We start from the raw sequence: 17,124 nt of genomic DNA on the forward strand, positions 1-17,124 counted from the left end.
ATTTACCCCCTCCATAAATCTTCGTTCGCGAAGCCAAGCCAAAGAGAAGAGAGAGTTAGAAGAGGTTATCTCCTGTATGTGAGAAACATGCCTGGGTAGTTACAGAGACAGTTCTACCATTAAAGGTTGTTAAAAATTGTGGAGTGATAGATTCAGATGTGGTATTATATTTTCTGGTTTTGGATAGGCCACTCTCCTGTCTCCCTCTCTTCCCCATCCTTCTGTCTCTTTTCCTTCAGCTCTCCACCCACCTTCCTGCTCCATTCAGAGAGCTATCCCATCCCCCATCACTTCTCAGCTTCTTTGTGTTGTGGCCTCCCACCTATATCCACCTATGACCTTTTGGCTGTGGGCCTGTGCTCCTCCCCTACCCCTCTCCCGTGATTTTATTCAGACACCTGCGTGCATTTGCTCATACTTTGTTTCAGCCTGAAACACTGGTTCTTTATCTTTATCTTTGCTACACATAGAATGCTCCATAACTTGCTGACTTTCTCTAGCATATATGTGTAAACAGATACACTCTTTTTTACTGCTTTATGCACTGAATGCTTGTTTTCAGTTGGCCTTTTCACACCGCTGAGTACAGGTGAGTTAACCCTCCAAATTGGAGGATCAAGTCGTGGGAATTGCACGGTGTGAAAAAAAAAACTGGGCAAGGCGATCAGTTTCAACTGGGCTCTCAACTCTTCCTGGAGCAGATTGAGAGCCAGGCCGAGTTAATTCACCAATCGCCTTCTGGCGGTGTGAAATGACAACCAATCCTTTTCACAGCATAGCCAGCCACGCTCTGACAGCTACCTGCCCCGCTGCCTGACAGCCCCCGCTCCGCTGCCTGAACCCTACTGACTGAGCTCCGCTGCCTGACCCCGGCTATGATAGCCCCCCACTCCACTGCCTGAACCCCACTGCTTGAGCCCTGCTCTGATAGCCCCCACCCTGGTGCCTGAACCCTGCTCTGACAGCCCCCCCCACTGCCTGAACCCCACTCTGACAGACTCCACTCCACTGCCTGAGTCCCACTCCGCCAGCCCCCTGCCCTGCTGTCTGAGTCTTTTCCCATGCTATACAAGCATGAACTAAACTCCCCTCAGTGCTTTAAATCCCCCGAAAGCAGCCATCACCTACACTTCAAATAACAGTCATGTTATCTGGGGCCATGGCGTGAGGGAGTAGGGCAGGGGGAGTTGGTGGCATGAGGTTTGTGTGAGGGGAGCAAGGCAGGGGAGCGGACCCAGTATGAGGAGCTGCTCAGCCGAAGCACTGTGGGCACTCCTGTACACCGACAGCATGGCAGTGGTGACATCCCACTTGCAGGAAGCGGCGGGCTGGTCCTCTCTGATGGACCCTGAGCACCACCACAAAGGGGTGACCACTATGACAAAGCTGTGGTCTCTCACGCTGGAGCCCACCTGACCCTGATGTCCGGCCTTCTGCTCTCCTTGGTTGCCGGCTCCGAGCAGCTGACGCTGGCAGTTCACTCACTCACTGCCAGTCTGAGTGAGGTGGCCCAGGGTGAACTATTGATCAGTATTTAAAAAACCTTCCATCAAAAAATGGCACAAAAAATATTTTTTGTTAAGTGTATAGATGTTGTTAACATTTCAACAATAAACATTTGACAAATTAATCTTATTGAGATTTTTTGTGTATGAAGATCATAATGTCTAAAGCAAGAAATGTCATTATGCAGACAGCTGGCTGTCTGAGCGCCGTACATAACACGTCACTCGTGATGTCACCGCTGGAGGCGCTGTAGCAGCATTACATGCAAATCATGGTGCAGTGTGAAATACTGCTGGGTTCAGCCTGCCCTGCATTTTCTCTCGTTTCCTAGGTAGGTCGGCAGTGAGAAAAGGGCTTGTGATTAATACACATGAACTGATGCTCCCTTTTCTGCTGCCTATAATAGTATGACTTTCTGTGTTTAGTATCAATAATTTCAGATTTTATCCTATGTTAAACTGTATCTGCCATGACTTTGCTCATTCACCCAACTAAACTGAATTTCATTGGAGTCTTTTTGTATCTTTACTACTCACGAGAGCAGATCCCTACTATATAAATAAATTCTTTACTGACTTATTTTGGTTTTCCTCCACCACTTCTCTCAGATCTCCTGACTGTTCTAGTCATAACATGTACCACTTTGGCTATTTCTGTAATGTTTTGTGACCTTGTTAACTAGATTGAAGCCTTTGATATTGTCTGACGTATACAGTAGATGTAAATGTTAGAGCATGAACTCTTGAAGTGGACTCGAGAGTAACAATAAATGTGTCATGTTCAATGAACAAAGCTGCTGATAAAATACTGTCTTGAATTTACTGTTTAGACTGAATCTCAAAGTGATTTAGATTTTTTGAGATGCTTTGAAATGCTTGACAGGAAACTGACATCTTTTTCCTTCTCTTCTAAATGCTATTTCCATTGAGTCCCTTAAAAAACTGCAAATTTGGAAGCTACTCTTTAAATGGATTAACTCCATGATTTGGACGTGACTATTAAGACCAGAATGTCCTCCCCACACTATTCCTTGAGCACTCCTGGAATTCTACAAATGCCTTTGTCAAACTCTTGCCAGGTAACCCTGGTATAGAATGGCCCAAAACCTGAACTAAGGTATAAATTACTAAACTGTACTGACCTGATCACTTTATCCACCTACTTTGATACAGGTTGTATCTCACTGGCTTTTCACACTCAATTGCCTTACAATGACCAGGCTGTCGCAGCATTGTAGGGAAGTTCACTTCCTATTATGTCAGACAGGAGGCAATTGAGGTGGAGCTTTGCATTTTTTCAAAGCTGTAAGTGACTTGAGGAATTTGTAAATGATTTTGACATTGAAACTCTTGAAAAATAATTGAAACTGAAGTAAATAATTTAAAACACATTAAAATCCTATGAATAATTTTTTTAAAAATACAGTTAAAAATAATTTGAATTTACCTTTCCCATTGTTGGCTCAGCAATGGGAACATAGAACATAAAACAGTACACAATATGGATGCTTCAGCCCACCATGTTGTTCTGACATATGTAAACCTACTCCATGATCAATCTAACCCTCAACTTCCTCACACCTGAATGCCTCCATTTTCATTGCATCCATGTGCCCACCAAGAGTCTTTTAAATGACCTGATTGCATCAGCCTCTATCATCATCTCAGGCAATTTTAATCCAGCCACCCACCACCCTCTGTGCAAAATACTGAATGCATTTATGCCCTATCCAGCACATCTTTCCTCACTGTATCACTGTACATTGCATCTACCCTTCCACCAAATGCTCCATTATCTGACCCAAAATAGGTTCCCATCCCCCTGCCAACCGAGTTTAAACCCATCCTTAACAGGTCTAGCAAACTTGCCCGCAAGGCTATTTGTCCCTCTGGAGTTCAGGTGGAAGAGTACCATTTTGAATAGTTGATACCATCCCAAGAAGTAATCTCAGTGATGTACAAATCTGAACCCCTTCCCCTCCAGCATCCATTCATCTGCCATTTCTTCTTGTTCCAAACCCTACCAAGGTGTTTGGATCGTACCCGATGTCTGTGCTGGATCTGAGGTGGTTTCTTACTTCCCAGCTGGGAAATTCCAGGAATACTTGGGCCCACCATTGGACTCTGTGCAGAACTAACAGTTTCATGCCATCCCTAACAATTTTATTGGTAAGTCTTGAAGTTCACACCAGAAAGAAATGCACGGAAGTCCAGATATATGTCAGCTTGAGCAGCTCCAAGTTACCTACTATTGAATGATTTCAAACCAAAATTGCAGCTTGGAGAGCCAATCTTGCCTTAATGGCTTTTCTTTCTCAGTCTACAAGGATTGGAAGCATCTGAATTGGTCTTCTAGATAAAGCAAAATTGCGAAGGGTGACATTAAGGTACCTTTGAAGGTAATGGGAGGATGCATGGACTGTGCAAATAATCCCAACCAGCAAGTCATGGTCAGTAACCATCTATGTGTAGGGAGTAGGATGTTCTGACCCTTCAGTGATCCAATGGTAAAGCTGCCCCAGATGCTTGTGACCTTGAAGGAATTCTGAGATATGCAGTATAGAACAGCAGAATGCAGATCTTCAGTAAAGGTGCAGAGGAATGCTTTATCGTTAAAAAAAGATACTGATGCCTAAAATTAGCAGGAAAGGAACAGAGAGCAAGTCTGACCTCAAATGTAAACATGGCAGATGTCAAGCATAATGAAGACCATGCTGAGGGAAGATTAGAGGAATTTAAAGCTTTTACAAGCAAGAGAGAAGGAGATTGAGTGGGAACTAATCAGCCATTCTCAGTGGGGGCCACAGTACATTTAAGGGGAGGGGCATGGACTGAAATCCTTAATAAGGGGGCCTAAGTGTATTGGGGGGGGGGGGGGCATGGAAACTGGATTTTTTTTTTAGGGAAGGAAAAGGCTTTGCTGCCTAGTTGCCAAGCAATGTGAGATTTATTTTCAAGGTTAAAGGTATTTGGAGTCAGCCTAGATTGACCTGGTCAATAATAGAAAATTAACAACATTTTCAAGATTCTTTTCTTGTCATGTAATAATATACAAAATTTCCTTCAGTCAGTCATAAGGTGCAGCTTCAGAGATTCCTCTTTGAACTAATTGACAAATGAAGCTCCAGATTCAACACTACGATATGATCAGGAAGGCTTCAGCAACCAAAGCCATTCTGGAGTCCTTCTTTCCCTTAGCACCCTCTCAAATCCCGGTTCTGATACCTGTTTTGTATAAGCTAGTTTCTGCCAAAAGCCTCGTTTGAAACCTTTGACTGCTAGTCACCAACAGCATGTAGCCTGTATGGGTCCTTCAAACACTCAGTCATTCGTTGGTCCACTGCCATGGTCACCATCCTGTGGGGCCATCTCCTATGCTTCTTCTCAATGGAGGGGGAGGGGTAGAATGTTCTCCCTGTTTATAGTGCTCTCTGCTGGTCTGCTGTTGCCCAGAGTCTGCAACCACTCGAAGCCACTGTCAGCACAGGGGCCGCCATCTTGGGCAGTGATGCCGTGGTCGTAGCATTCTAATTAAGAAGACCGTTGGCTCCTTAAACAATCTGTATAAAGCCTGTACAGAGCCATAGGCATTAGGACCAGTGGTTGGACCCTGTGGAGGACAGATCTGTCTCCGCTCCCCACTCTCTCTGTGTCCGCACCAGCGGTACTGCCTTTTTTTCCCCCAGAGTATTTCTTGCTTCGACATGATTGTGCTTGACCGACATGGAAGCAGCATTGACTATGAATTGCCTTCCACGTAGTTTTTGTCTTCTGTTCCATCACCTTCGATTCCGGGAAATAAGCGTGCAGGCCAAAATGTTTTGCTCCATATTTCTCATGTCCATAAGCATATTTTGCTTCAAGTTTTTCTGATGAGTAGTGAATATATGTTTCCTTCTGCAAGCTTTTTTTGAAGAAGGTACATATTGTTCTTTATTTTCTATAAAATTTAAGCCAATTTTGAGCTTATCTTTGTAAGAAGTGCTTTTGTTTTTAAAGCGTTACTTTTTGTTCTTTCAAAAATAATTTTACCCATTGATGAAAATTAAATGTCGGCAATATTTGGTGAAACACATTGTATTTTTCATCTTTGAAAAACTCTTCTCTTCCCATGTGTTTGATATGCTTGAATACATTTTCAAATGAAGGCATGAGGCCAAGGAAGCTAAAAAAACATTTAAGTCAAGTCACCTTTATTTTTCTTTCATACCCTGCTCACATGGTAAAGACAAGATAGTGTTACTCCAGGACTATGGAGCATATTTACATAAATATAAGTTAGATACATTGAAATGTTAAAATGTTAAGACGTATACAGTCAAACTCCATCATACATTATCCACATATGTTCTGGGAATTCAAGAGCCTGATGGAGTAGGGGGGAAAAAACTGTTGCCCAATCTGGACATAAGGGCCCGAGTGCTAAGGTACCTCCTACCAGATGGCAGAAGGGAGAATAGTTTACATGAGGGGTGTATGAAGTCCTTCACAATGTTTATTGACTTACACCCGCATCGAGTGTTGTAGATGTCCTTCATGGTAGGAAGAGAGCCCCCAACCATCTTTTCCGCTGACTTCATTATCCTCTGCAGCATCTTGTGGTCTGAGGTGGTACAGCTTCCAAACCAGGCGGTGATGCAGTTGCACAGGATGCTCTCAATACATCCTCTGTAGAATGTAGTGAGGATGGAGGGTGGGAGATGAACTTTCCTCAGCCTTCACATGAAGTAAGGGACCAGGTGAGATTCTCTGCCAAGTGCACTCCAAGGAAGTTGATACTCTTGACAACCTCAACAGTCAAGCCATCAATAGTCAATGGAGCGTGGTCCCACCTGGACCCTCCTGAAGTTGACATCCATCTCTTAAATTTTATTAATATTCAGATACAGGTTGTTGGCTCTACACCAGTCCATTAATAACTGTACCTCTTCTCTGCACGCTGACTTCTTATTCTTACTAATAAGGCCCATCATGGTCGTGTCGTCAGCAAATTTGATGATATGGTTCGAGCTGTGTTTAGATGCAAGGCTACCAGCCACCATCATGTTAACTTTCTACAGGAACACTTTCAAGAGGGTTCTGGCTCACTGCATCACAGTGTGGTACGGTTGCTATGGAGAAATGGATTGTAGATCAATCCACAGGACCATAAGTGTGGCAGAGAGGATCACTGGAAGTCTCCCTCTCCCCCATCGATGTGATCTACCAGGATCATTGTCTGAAGAGGGCAAGCAAAATCATAGAGGGCTCCCTTCCACCTTGCACACGGCATCTTTCAGTTGCTCCTGAGTATCGGAGCCAGAACCACTAGACTGAGGAACAGCTTCTTCCCATGGGCAGTGAGAATGCTGAACGACCAAAGGAACTGCTCACACGAACCATCTGAGACTCTCATTGTTACATAGCAATATTTATTTAATTGTTTGTATATGTGAATACTTGTCTTGCATGTATGTTGTTTGTCATAAAATATGCAGATACACAACCAGACATAATACATGTGCTATGTCTGGTTGTGTGTCTGCGTATTTGGCACTGAGGACTGGAAAATGGTGTTTCACTGGGTTATGCTTGTGCAAACAAATGATAATAAACTTGACTTGTTGCATCATTCATAATGGCTAAAATCTTAGGAGGACATTTAAATGCTTTGCTTTCAATAGTCATAAGGACAATTTTATAAACTTTATAAAATCACATCTCCTTCAAGCCCATCTATTCTGGCAGCTGTGTGAAGAAAATGACGACTATTTCCAAATGCTGCTGCTGCATTACAAGGTGAGGTGGCTGTCCAAAGGTCTTCATTATTTCATTGTTCTCTGGGATACTATTGTTTCTTTCTCACAGCGAGCATGGAGACAAACTCAATTTATTGAACATGAAGTTACAGGGTAAATGCTATATCCTCATTGATATAAAGCCATTGTTTCTTTCCTAAAAAGCTCAAAGTCTATTGGAGCAATATCAGACATCAGGAAACTTTACAATTTCTAAATCTGTAGAGGCACTGAAGGTCGACGACATGACTATTGATGAATACCTAAAGCAAATACACTCAGATATGCAGAAAATATTTAATGACCTGTTAAAGCTTGATATCCCATATTCAATATTAGATCAATTTAAGGAACAACCCACCAATGTAGATGTAGAAATTCAAGAGAGGTTGATTGATCTTCAGAGTTATATAATTGCATGCCGTAAGTTAAATCAATTTTCAAAAAAGATTTTTGGGTTAAGAGTGATCTGCTGAATAGATTTCCAAAACTATGGGAAAAGGCTGAAATATTTCTCATTGCCTTTCCATCATACTTTATTGAATGTGGATTCAGCAAGGTAGATTCCTTTACAAAATCTAGGAACAGACTTGATGCCACAACAAGAGGTGACTTTCAACCATCACTATCCAATTTGGAACCTGACATCAAAAAAACTTGCACAAGAACATCAAGCTCAAGGATCTCACTAAATATTTTATATTAAAAGAATTATTTTTAAAGTTTCATTATTAATTGTTCACAATCTTGAGTTTATAATGAATCACTGTGTACAAACCATTGGGCTCAGGTAACCTTTTATTAATTTTTTTTTGTAATTATGTATGTCCATGTTTTCTTCTTTCCTACTTGTTCAATAAAAATGATTTCCTATTTGTCTGTTCTGGAATGACATGAATATTTTTGAATTTTTTTTTGTATAGTTGGTAGGACAGAAGTCTGGAAAAAAAAACTAAACTTGACTGCTTCATAGAGAAGTATGGGGGGAGGGGGTGGCATAACTTTTGAGAACTAATTCTCTGGAGTTTAAGGAAGTCCAGGTCAATATTCAGGCTCATTGGTATTCTTATTTCTTATATTATCATGACCCAGTTATCATTTACTTCAGGAAATGCTTTGACTTGCAGGGTAAAGGTGATAAAGACTGTTATCCACAGTTTGTTAGTTAAAGCTAACCCAGGAAATAGGTAACAAAGAATGTAATTGAAAATTAGCAAGTTAAGGCAAAGATGGGAAGTAGATTTTAATATACAAATAGATGAAAGAAAATGGACTGATATATCTAAGGAAAAGTACAATAAATGTGAGATACAGATGGGTTCAATACAATTTTATTCACCAGTTATATCTGACACCTCAAAAGATAAATAAATTGAATCAGATTTACTCAGATTTATATTTTAGATGTGAACGAGAAGTTGGAACCTTTCTGCATTCTACCTGGCAATGTCCTAAAGTTAGATCTTTTTGGTTGAAAAAGGTAATTTTTTAGAACAAATAACCGGGATTAAATCCCAGGAGATGTTAAAGGAATTAAATTTAAATTAAAACTGAATATTTACCAAGTTAAATTTGTGCAAATTGTATTGGCTGTAGCTAGAAGGTGCATAGCCATAACTTGGAAATTGGATATAAATTTGGGAATGGAAAGATGGCATGCTGAGGTTCAGAGCTATATACCACTTGAGAAAATAACATAATTTATGAGATAAATATTATATATTTTTGAAAATATTGACCCCATACTGACAAAAGGTGGATGTAAATATTTAATTGAATTTTTGATATTTTATTTCTTCTCAGGTCTCTACAAATACAATCTTATGAAATATTATAGTAATAAAACTCCTGTTGAAGAGCTCTGGTCTTTTTTTAATTTCCTTCTTTCTTTCAGTAGGGGGTTAGTGTGGGATATGGGGGGGGGGTGGTTTTGGGTAGATCTATATTTCTATCTTTTGTTCTATTTTTTATATACCACATGTATTGGGATTTGAATTATATACTTGTAAAATTAACAAATTTATTGTGGCTTTAAATCTATAAATAAAATATTAAAAAAAAGGAAAATTAGCAAAAGATACATTTTAAAATATGAGGAATAGATCTTTTGCTGAAACAACTGATTCCTTTCTGGTCTAATCAACCACATTAGGGTTGTTCATATCTGGATGCTTTATTTGCAATCTCAGTTTTGTTCCTTTATGGGGTTCTTTTCTTAATTATTTTCAAAATTAGTCAACTTTTGGCTTTTTGGCCTTATTGATTACCTACTTTCCTTTTTATTATCAGGTAGTGGGCTACTTATGTTTAGCCAGAGGCCTCTGAAGGGAAGGGTTTGATAATTAGTTGAGTGTTTTTTTTTACTTCTCAATGTAACATAGGTCTCAACACCTTTTGTATTATTATATGTGATTTGTTAATACTATTATTATGTACCTATGTAACATTTACTTGATAAAACCAATAAAAAATATTGAAAAGAGAGAGAGAGATATCTGGATGCTTTAACACAAAACCTGGTGTGCACAGTGTTGAGTGCCAGGGTGGTAAATGATCTTTCTTCTGTGATTTTGAAAAGTTATTATTTTTCCAGTATGATCAACAGTTCTGTTTTTCTTCCCCCCCTAGATATTCCGGTTGACGTACAAGTAAATATTTTCATTAACAGTTTTGGCTCAATCCATGAAACAACTATGGTAAGCTCGCTGTGGTGATATGTATATACTGTTGCTGCTCTGTGTGTGAGTGGCTGGCTGGCCCACTGATGATTAAATACCTTGTAACCCCTCCCCCTGTGACCTGGCCATAAATGTGACCTCCCTACCCTCTTCCATTCTTTCGAGCACATGGAGTTGGGCCATCTGAAATCTAATGTGTATTAAAGCCTATCATTCCTCACTCAGTCTTTGGAGTCATTGATAGTGCGTATCAATTGCTTTAACTCAAGAAATTGCTATCTGTTTGATGACAACTGGACATCTTAATGAAACATGGTGTAAAAAAAAATTAAACAGTAAATTCTCTAAATGTATGTCAAATTATGCAATAAGCAGAGACAAAAAAAGGAAGAGAAAGGTGAAAATGCCATGATTAATTTTATTGGCATTGCAGTTATTGTTATTGGAACCAAGTTGAATGATTTGGCCATAAAGGTGTGCAAGGTATTTGGGAGATATAACCTCTTCCCTGCAGTCTTTATCACCTTTACCCTGCAAGTCAAGGCATTTCCTGAAGTAAATGATAACTGGGTCATGATAATATAAGAAATAAGAATACCAATGAGCCTGAACATTGACCTGGACTTCCTTAAACTCCAAAGAATTAGTTGAGACATTCGAGAAGTTTTCTTGAAGTACCATGTAGATTGTGCAACCAGGAAAGTGGCCATATTGCCATTGTATGAGGAAGTGAGTTTGGTCACATGAGTGGAGTTTCAGTGGGGGGAGCATTTTGGGAAGAGCAGTCATGAATCCTTAACTTTTATTTATGGATAGACCTGAACAATGTGGAAAAATACTAAATTGGTGTAGGGAAAATTCTGCTACTATTAGATAAGAGGTAGGGAGAGTTAATTATAGGAGCAGCTGTTATCCACACCTGACTTGTATGAGTTGTTTGAGGGCTAACTGATCAAAGTCAAAGACAGGCATAATTCAAGGTAGGAGAACCTTGGATGAGGAGAGAGGTGGTGATTTTAGTCAAAAAGAAAAAGGAAATAAACATAATCTTTTGGGAAGCTAAGATTAGGCAGGATCTTTAAAGAGTATAAAGATTACAGGGAAGAGCTCAACCAGGACATCATGAAGATCAAAAAGGACCATGAAATATTTTTGGCAAGTTTGATTAGAAAATGTTAATAAAAAATAAGATAACTAGGGTGAGAATAGGCCTATTCAAAGGCAAAGCAGATAACTGAGTCAGAGGAGACTCGCATCAATGGTACAGAAACTATAGGTAGGGATAGGATTCATGTGATTTGGAAAGTCCTGCTCATATTTGGGGTATTTAGCATGGATTTTTGCAGGTAAGGTCATGATTTACAAATTGGATTGAATTATTTGAGTGGTTGATTGATAACAGTAGGGCAGTGGGTGTTGTCTAGAAGGACTTTAGTAAAGGTTTTGACAAGGACCCTTCTAGTAGGATTATCCAGAATGTCCAGATGCATGGGATCCATTGTGGATTGATAGTTGTCTTGCCAAAGAAGATAAGAGGTTAGAGGTGGAAGAGTGCTATTCTGGTTGGACACCATGACCAGTGGTGTTCTGCAGGGATCAGGATTGGGATCCCTGTTGTTCGTTGGATGCATAAATGGGTTGGATGGAAAAAGTTGGCAGGTGGATTAGTAAGTTTTAAACACAAAAGCCCGCAGAAGCTGTGATTGTAGTAAAAATTCAGAAATGCTGGAGTAACTCAGCAGGTCTCATAGCATCAATAAGAGCTAAAGATATATTACTGATATTTTGGGCCTGAGCACTTCCTCAAAGTAGGTTTGCAGATAATGCAAAGATTGGTGGACTTGTGGACAATATTGATGGACGTTAAGGTATACTTCAGGAGATAGATCAGTGATATATATGGGCAAAGAAATAGTAAATGGAATTTAATCTAGACGGCATGGTTAGTGTAGTGGGCGGCTCGATTAGTATAGTGGTTAGCACAATGCTATTACAGTGCTAGCAACCCATGTTCCAATCTGGTGCTGTCTTTAAGGAGTTTGTATCTTCTCCCAGTGTCTGCATGGGTTTCCTCCAGGTGCTCTGGTTTCCTCTCATATACAAAGACATATAGGGTAAGTAGGTTAATTGTTCATATGGGTGAAAAAATTCAAAATGGCACCTTACAGCGGCCACTCTTTGAGAGCAGCTCTGATGGGAATAATCAAATATTCCCATTCATAACTCCTAAAAATCAAAAAAAGCAGAAACATAAAATCAAACTTATCCAACAGCATGGAGGTCCTAGGATCTCTTAGAATCAGCAGAATCAATAGGATTGGCAAACTCCGGTCGGGACGAGGGACCTTTAAACAGTTCACGCAAGTACAACAACTCTTCTGTGGGAGTTTTAAACGGCTCAGACAGTTGGCAACAACAACAACTCGACAGTTTGCAACAGGTCCAGCAGGTTCAACTCTGCAGTTTGCAACAACAACTCCAGTGCTTTAAACACCAAGCAGGTATAACAACAATTCCAGCAGCAGACCAGGTAAAGAAGACCCGACTACATGGATGCAGAGGTGGGCTATGGGCTACAGGTCATGCTGGGATATGAGGCTTCTGTTCCCTACCAACTTACAGTCCTTGGAGAACAAACTTGATGAACTCTAAGTCAAACTTCAATATCAGAGAGACATCGGGGAGTGCTGCACAATGCGCTTTATGGAAACCTGGCTAAACGTGGACATATTGGACGTGCCACTGCAGCCCAAGGGCTACACCCTCCATCATGCTGACTGAACACTGGTGTCTGAAAAAAAACCAGGGGAGGCAGCATTTGTATCATCATTAATTCATCGTGGTGCACAGACACGAGGGTCATGTCCCAGTCCTGTTCCCCCAACCTGGATCATCTGGTTACCATGTTGCCCATTCTACCTGCCACGGGAGTTCACCACCATCATCCTGGTCGCAGTGTACATTCTGCCCATGGCTAATGTCAGGCTGGCACTAGATGGACTGTGATAAACAGCCATGAGACAGCACATCCTGATGCCTTCCCGATCTTTGTGGGAGACATCAATCAGGCCAACTTGAAGAAGTTTCTGACAAACTGCCACCAACACGTCACATTCGAGACCAGGGGAACTAACACACTCGACCACTGCTACGCTATCATGAAGAATACCTACCGAGCCACACCACTACTGCATTTCAGCAAGTTTGATCACCTATTGTACTTCTACTCCTGATGTACAAGCAGAGACTGAGGACTACAGCACCAGTGGTGAATATGGTGAAGGTGTGGTCTAGGCCTCAGAGGAGCATATTCAAAAACTCATCCATAGACTTGAATGAATATGCAACAAGTGTCACTGACTTGATCAAGACCTGCATGGATGAGCCTTTGCTCACGTGCAAATACTGGGTGTTCCCCAACCCAGAAGCCCTGGATGAATCAGAGAATCTGCAACTTGCTGAGGGCAAGAGTAAGAGCTTTTAAGGCCAGGGATCAAGATCTTTACAAGAAGTCCAGGTACGACCTGCAGAAGGCCAGCTCTGAAGCAAAATGGCAATTCAAGTGGAAACTAGAGACCGAGACAGAAACACACCAGATAGGCAGGGAGTGCAGCCATTAGTCTACAAAGCAAAGATGAACACTATAGATGGCTACGCTGCTTCACTACCCAATGAGCTAAATGCCTTCTATGCCTGCTTTGAGAAGAAAAACCAAACAATGTTTCAAAAACAGCATCATTCATCCTGATACCCAAGAAGATTAGCGTGGGCTGCCTCAATGACTATCTCCCAGAAACACTTAACTTCTACTGTGATGAAATGCTTCAAGAGGCTGGTCGTCGCCAGAATTAACATACCTAAGTAAAGATCTGGACCCACTGTAATTTGCCTATTGTCACAATCGCTCCACAGCAGATGCAATATCGCTGGCTCTCCACGCAGCTCGAAAACAGCAATTCATACATACGGCTGCTCTTCAATGGCACAAGAACAGCTTCTTCACAGCTACCATCAGATTCCTGAATAATAAATGAATCAAAGACACTGCCTTATTTTTTTGTGCACAATTATTGTGTTTTTTTTAATATATAGTAATCTCGAGAGATGGTTATAATATGAACGTTTGCCCTGTGATGCTGCTGCAAAGCACTGAATTTCATGACTTGTTCACGACAATAAATCCTGATTCAGATGTGGGTGGCGTGGGTTAATTAGCCGGAACAGCCTGTTACTGTGCTGTATCTCTGAGTTAAAATTAAATAAGTAAGAGGTTTAGGACTTCGGGAGGTCAAATGTAAGGTGGAACTATATAGTTAATGGCAGAAGACTTAACATCAGTGACATGCAGAGGGATCTAGAGATTCAGGTCCAAAGCACCCTGAAAATACCTATGCGTGTGGGATAAAGAAGGTAAATAGTAGACTTTCCTTCATTGGTCAGAGGAATAAGAGTAAAACAAAAAGTTGTGTTCCAGCTATGATAGAACAGGACTGGAACAGTGTGTGGTGTTGGCGTCAATCACAGTTACTTTTGAAACACCAGTAAGCGGTGTCTAAGAGGCTGGCAGACCTAGGATCTCCCATGCACTCTTTCTGGAGCAAGTGGAGAAGTGTATCTTTAGCATAAAGGACATCCAGTCTCAGACCATTGCAACAATGTCTCTGCTCATGCCATTGGGTGTCATGAAATAAAAATTGCCTAAGCCAATGCTGTCTACTATCCAAGGACAAATGCTGTGATCATTACCTTTAATGTTATAAATCCCAGCCTTGGATCTTCACTCCCCCAGTGACTGACAAAAACGTGTTCCATATCTTAAAAAGGAGGATGTTGACTTTTAGCTGGATGTGGAGGCTCTGATAAACTTCTTCCCTTTCTTATCCTTTGGCTGAGCTGTTTTGAAACATTCTTCAGATTAAAGTTTCAACATTCCGAAGGCTTGTAACATTTTTAGTGGACAAGTGAATGTGGTTACAATGCTCATATCATTCCTTGCTTGGAATCCAAGGGTCATGCTCCATGATTCAGCCAGGGTTCTTCACCCCAAAATGCCATCACGTAAATCTGGGTACGAAACAGAACTGAGTGAAGTTCTGCATGATGATGGAATTAAGGAAGTTTTCCCCAATATCTTGCACATACCGGGAGTGACATCTTCCTACAGCAGTGGTCCTCAACCTTTTTCTTTCCACTCACATACCACTTCAAGCAATCCCTTACCAATCACAGAGCACTTATGCATAGGGATTACTTAAAGTGGTATGTGAGTGGAAAGAAAAAGGTTGAGAACCACTGTCCTACAGATTCAATTACTGTAATAGAATGGAAAATTTTGGGGTACATTTTCTGTATTTTCAGGAATCCAAACAAACTTTTAGAGGATTTAAAAGATTCACTATCATCTGAAGAAGTCTTCTTATCAAAGTTCTGAATGGCTGATCCCTTATTTTGAAACTGGCCCAGACAACTCGACCAAGTGAAACATAGACTTGACTTCAATGTCAAAATCTAAAAAAAATATATATTGCAGAGGATCACCTCTCATGCAGATCTACTTAACCAGTCCTCACAGGACAAAAGCCCCATCCCCGAATCAATCTGATGAACATTCACAGGACTTTCCTATTGCAAGACTTGTTCACAGTATCCCAGGTATGGACATAACAGGGTCCTATATGATTTATTTGGACAAGATCTCTTCACTCAAATCATCTTGCAGTAATGGCAAGTGTTGAGGAACTTTGGGGGACATCCGATGCGCTCTAGTATTTGCCAAAGCCCTTTCCTGCTCACGGTGTCGAAGGCTTTGGTGAGGTCAACAAAGGTGATGTCGAGTACTTTGTTTTGTTCTCTGCACTTTTCTTGGAGCTGTCTGAGGGCAAAGACCATGTCAGTAGTTCCTCTGTTTGCGCGAAAGCCGCACTGTGATTCTGGGAGAATATTCTCGGCGACACTAGGTATTATTCTATTTAGTAGAATCCTAGCGAAGATTTTGCCTGCAATGGAGAGCAGCGTGATTCCCCTGTAGTTTGAGCAGTCTGATTTCTCGCCTTTTACAGGGTGATGATGGTGGCATCACAAAGGTCCTGAGGCAGTTTTCCTTGTTCCCAACAAAGCTTGAAAAACTCATGCAGTTTGGCATGCAGAGTTTTGCCGCCAGCCTTCCAGACCTCTGGGGGGATTCCATCCATACCTGCTGCTTTGCCACTTTTCAGTTGTTTGATTGCCTTATATGTCTCATCCTGGGTGAGGACCTCATCCAGCTCTAGCCTTAGGGACTGTTGAGGGAGCTGGAGCAGGGCGGAATCTTGGACTGAGCGGTTGGCACTGAAAAGAGATTATCCAACTGCACGAAAACCAACAAGGTCGGGTCAGATACAGCAATGAGTTCTCTGAACCCTTCTCCATTAACAATGGCGTGAAGCAAGGCTGTGTTCTCGCACCAACCCTCTTTTCAATCTTCTTCAGCATGATGCTGAACCAAGCCACGAAAGACCCCAACAATGAAGACGCTGTTTACATCCGGTACCGCACGGATGTCAGTCTCTTCAATCTGAGGCGCCTGCAAGCTCACACCAAGACACAAGAGAAACTTGTCCGTGAACTACTCTTTGCAGACGATGCCGCTTTAATTGCCCATTCAGAGCCAGCTCTTCAGCGCTTGACGTCCTGCTTTGCGGAAACTGCCAAAGTGTTTGGCCTGGAAGTCAGCCTGAAGAAAACTGAGGTCCTCCATCAGCCAACTCCCCACCATGACTACCAGCCCCCCCACATCTGCATCGGGCACACAAAACTCAAAACGGTCAACCAGTTTACCTATCTCGGCTGCACCATTTCATCAGATGCAAGGATCGACAATGAGATAGACAACAGACTCGCCAAGGCAAATAGTGCCTTTGGAAGACTACACAAAAGAGTCTGGAAAAACAACCAACTGAAAAACCTCACAAAGATAAGCGTATACAGAGCCGGTGTCATACCCACACTCCTGTTCGGCTCCGAATCATGGGTCCTCTACCGGCATCACCTACGGCTCCTAGAACGCTTCCACCAGCGTTGTCTCCGCTCCATCCTCAACATCCATTGGAGCGCTTTCATCCCTAACGTCGAAGTACTCGAGATGGCAGAGGTCGACAGCATCGAGTCCACGCTGCTGAAGATCCA

The 17,124-nt window shown here is 41.6% G+C and overlaps 1 protein-coding gene across 2 annotated transcripts in view; it reads left to right on the forward strand.

Annotated features, from left to right (window-relative positions):
- Window positions 1-17,124, forward strand: part of glrbb (glycine receptor, beta b) — a 147,194-nt gene that overhangs the window by 69,152 nt on the left and 60,918 nt on the right. For both annotated transcript variants that reach the window (XM_069922869.1, XM_069922868.1), the window contains exon 3: window positions 9,911-9,978. In XM_069922869.1, the coding sequence (XP_069778970.1) occupies window positions 9,911-9,978 (68 nt within the window). The remainder of the gene's footprint in view (window positions 1-9,910; window positions 9,979-17,124) is intronic.

Source organism: Narcine bancroftii, chromosome 3 (assembly GCF_036971445.1).
Source record: "Narcine bancroftii isolate sNarBan1 chromosome 3, sNarBan1.hap1, whole genome shotgun sequence".
In the NCBI taxonomy this organism is placed as follows: domain Eukaryota; kingdom Metazoa; phylum Chordata; class Chondrichthyes; order Torpediniformes; family Narcinidae; genus Narcine; species Narcine bancroftii.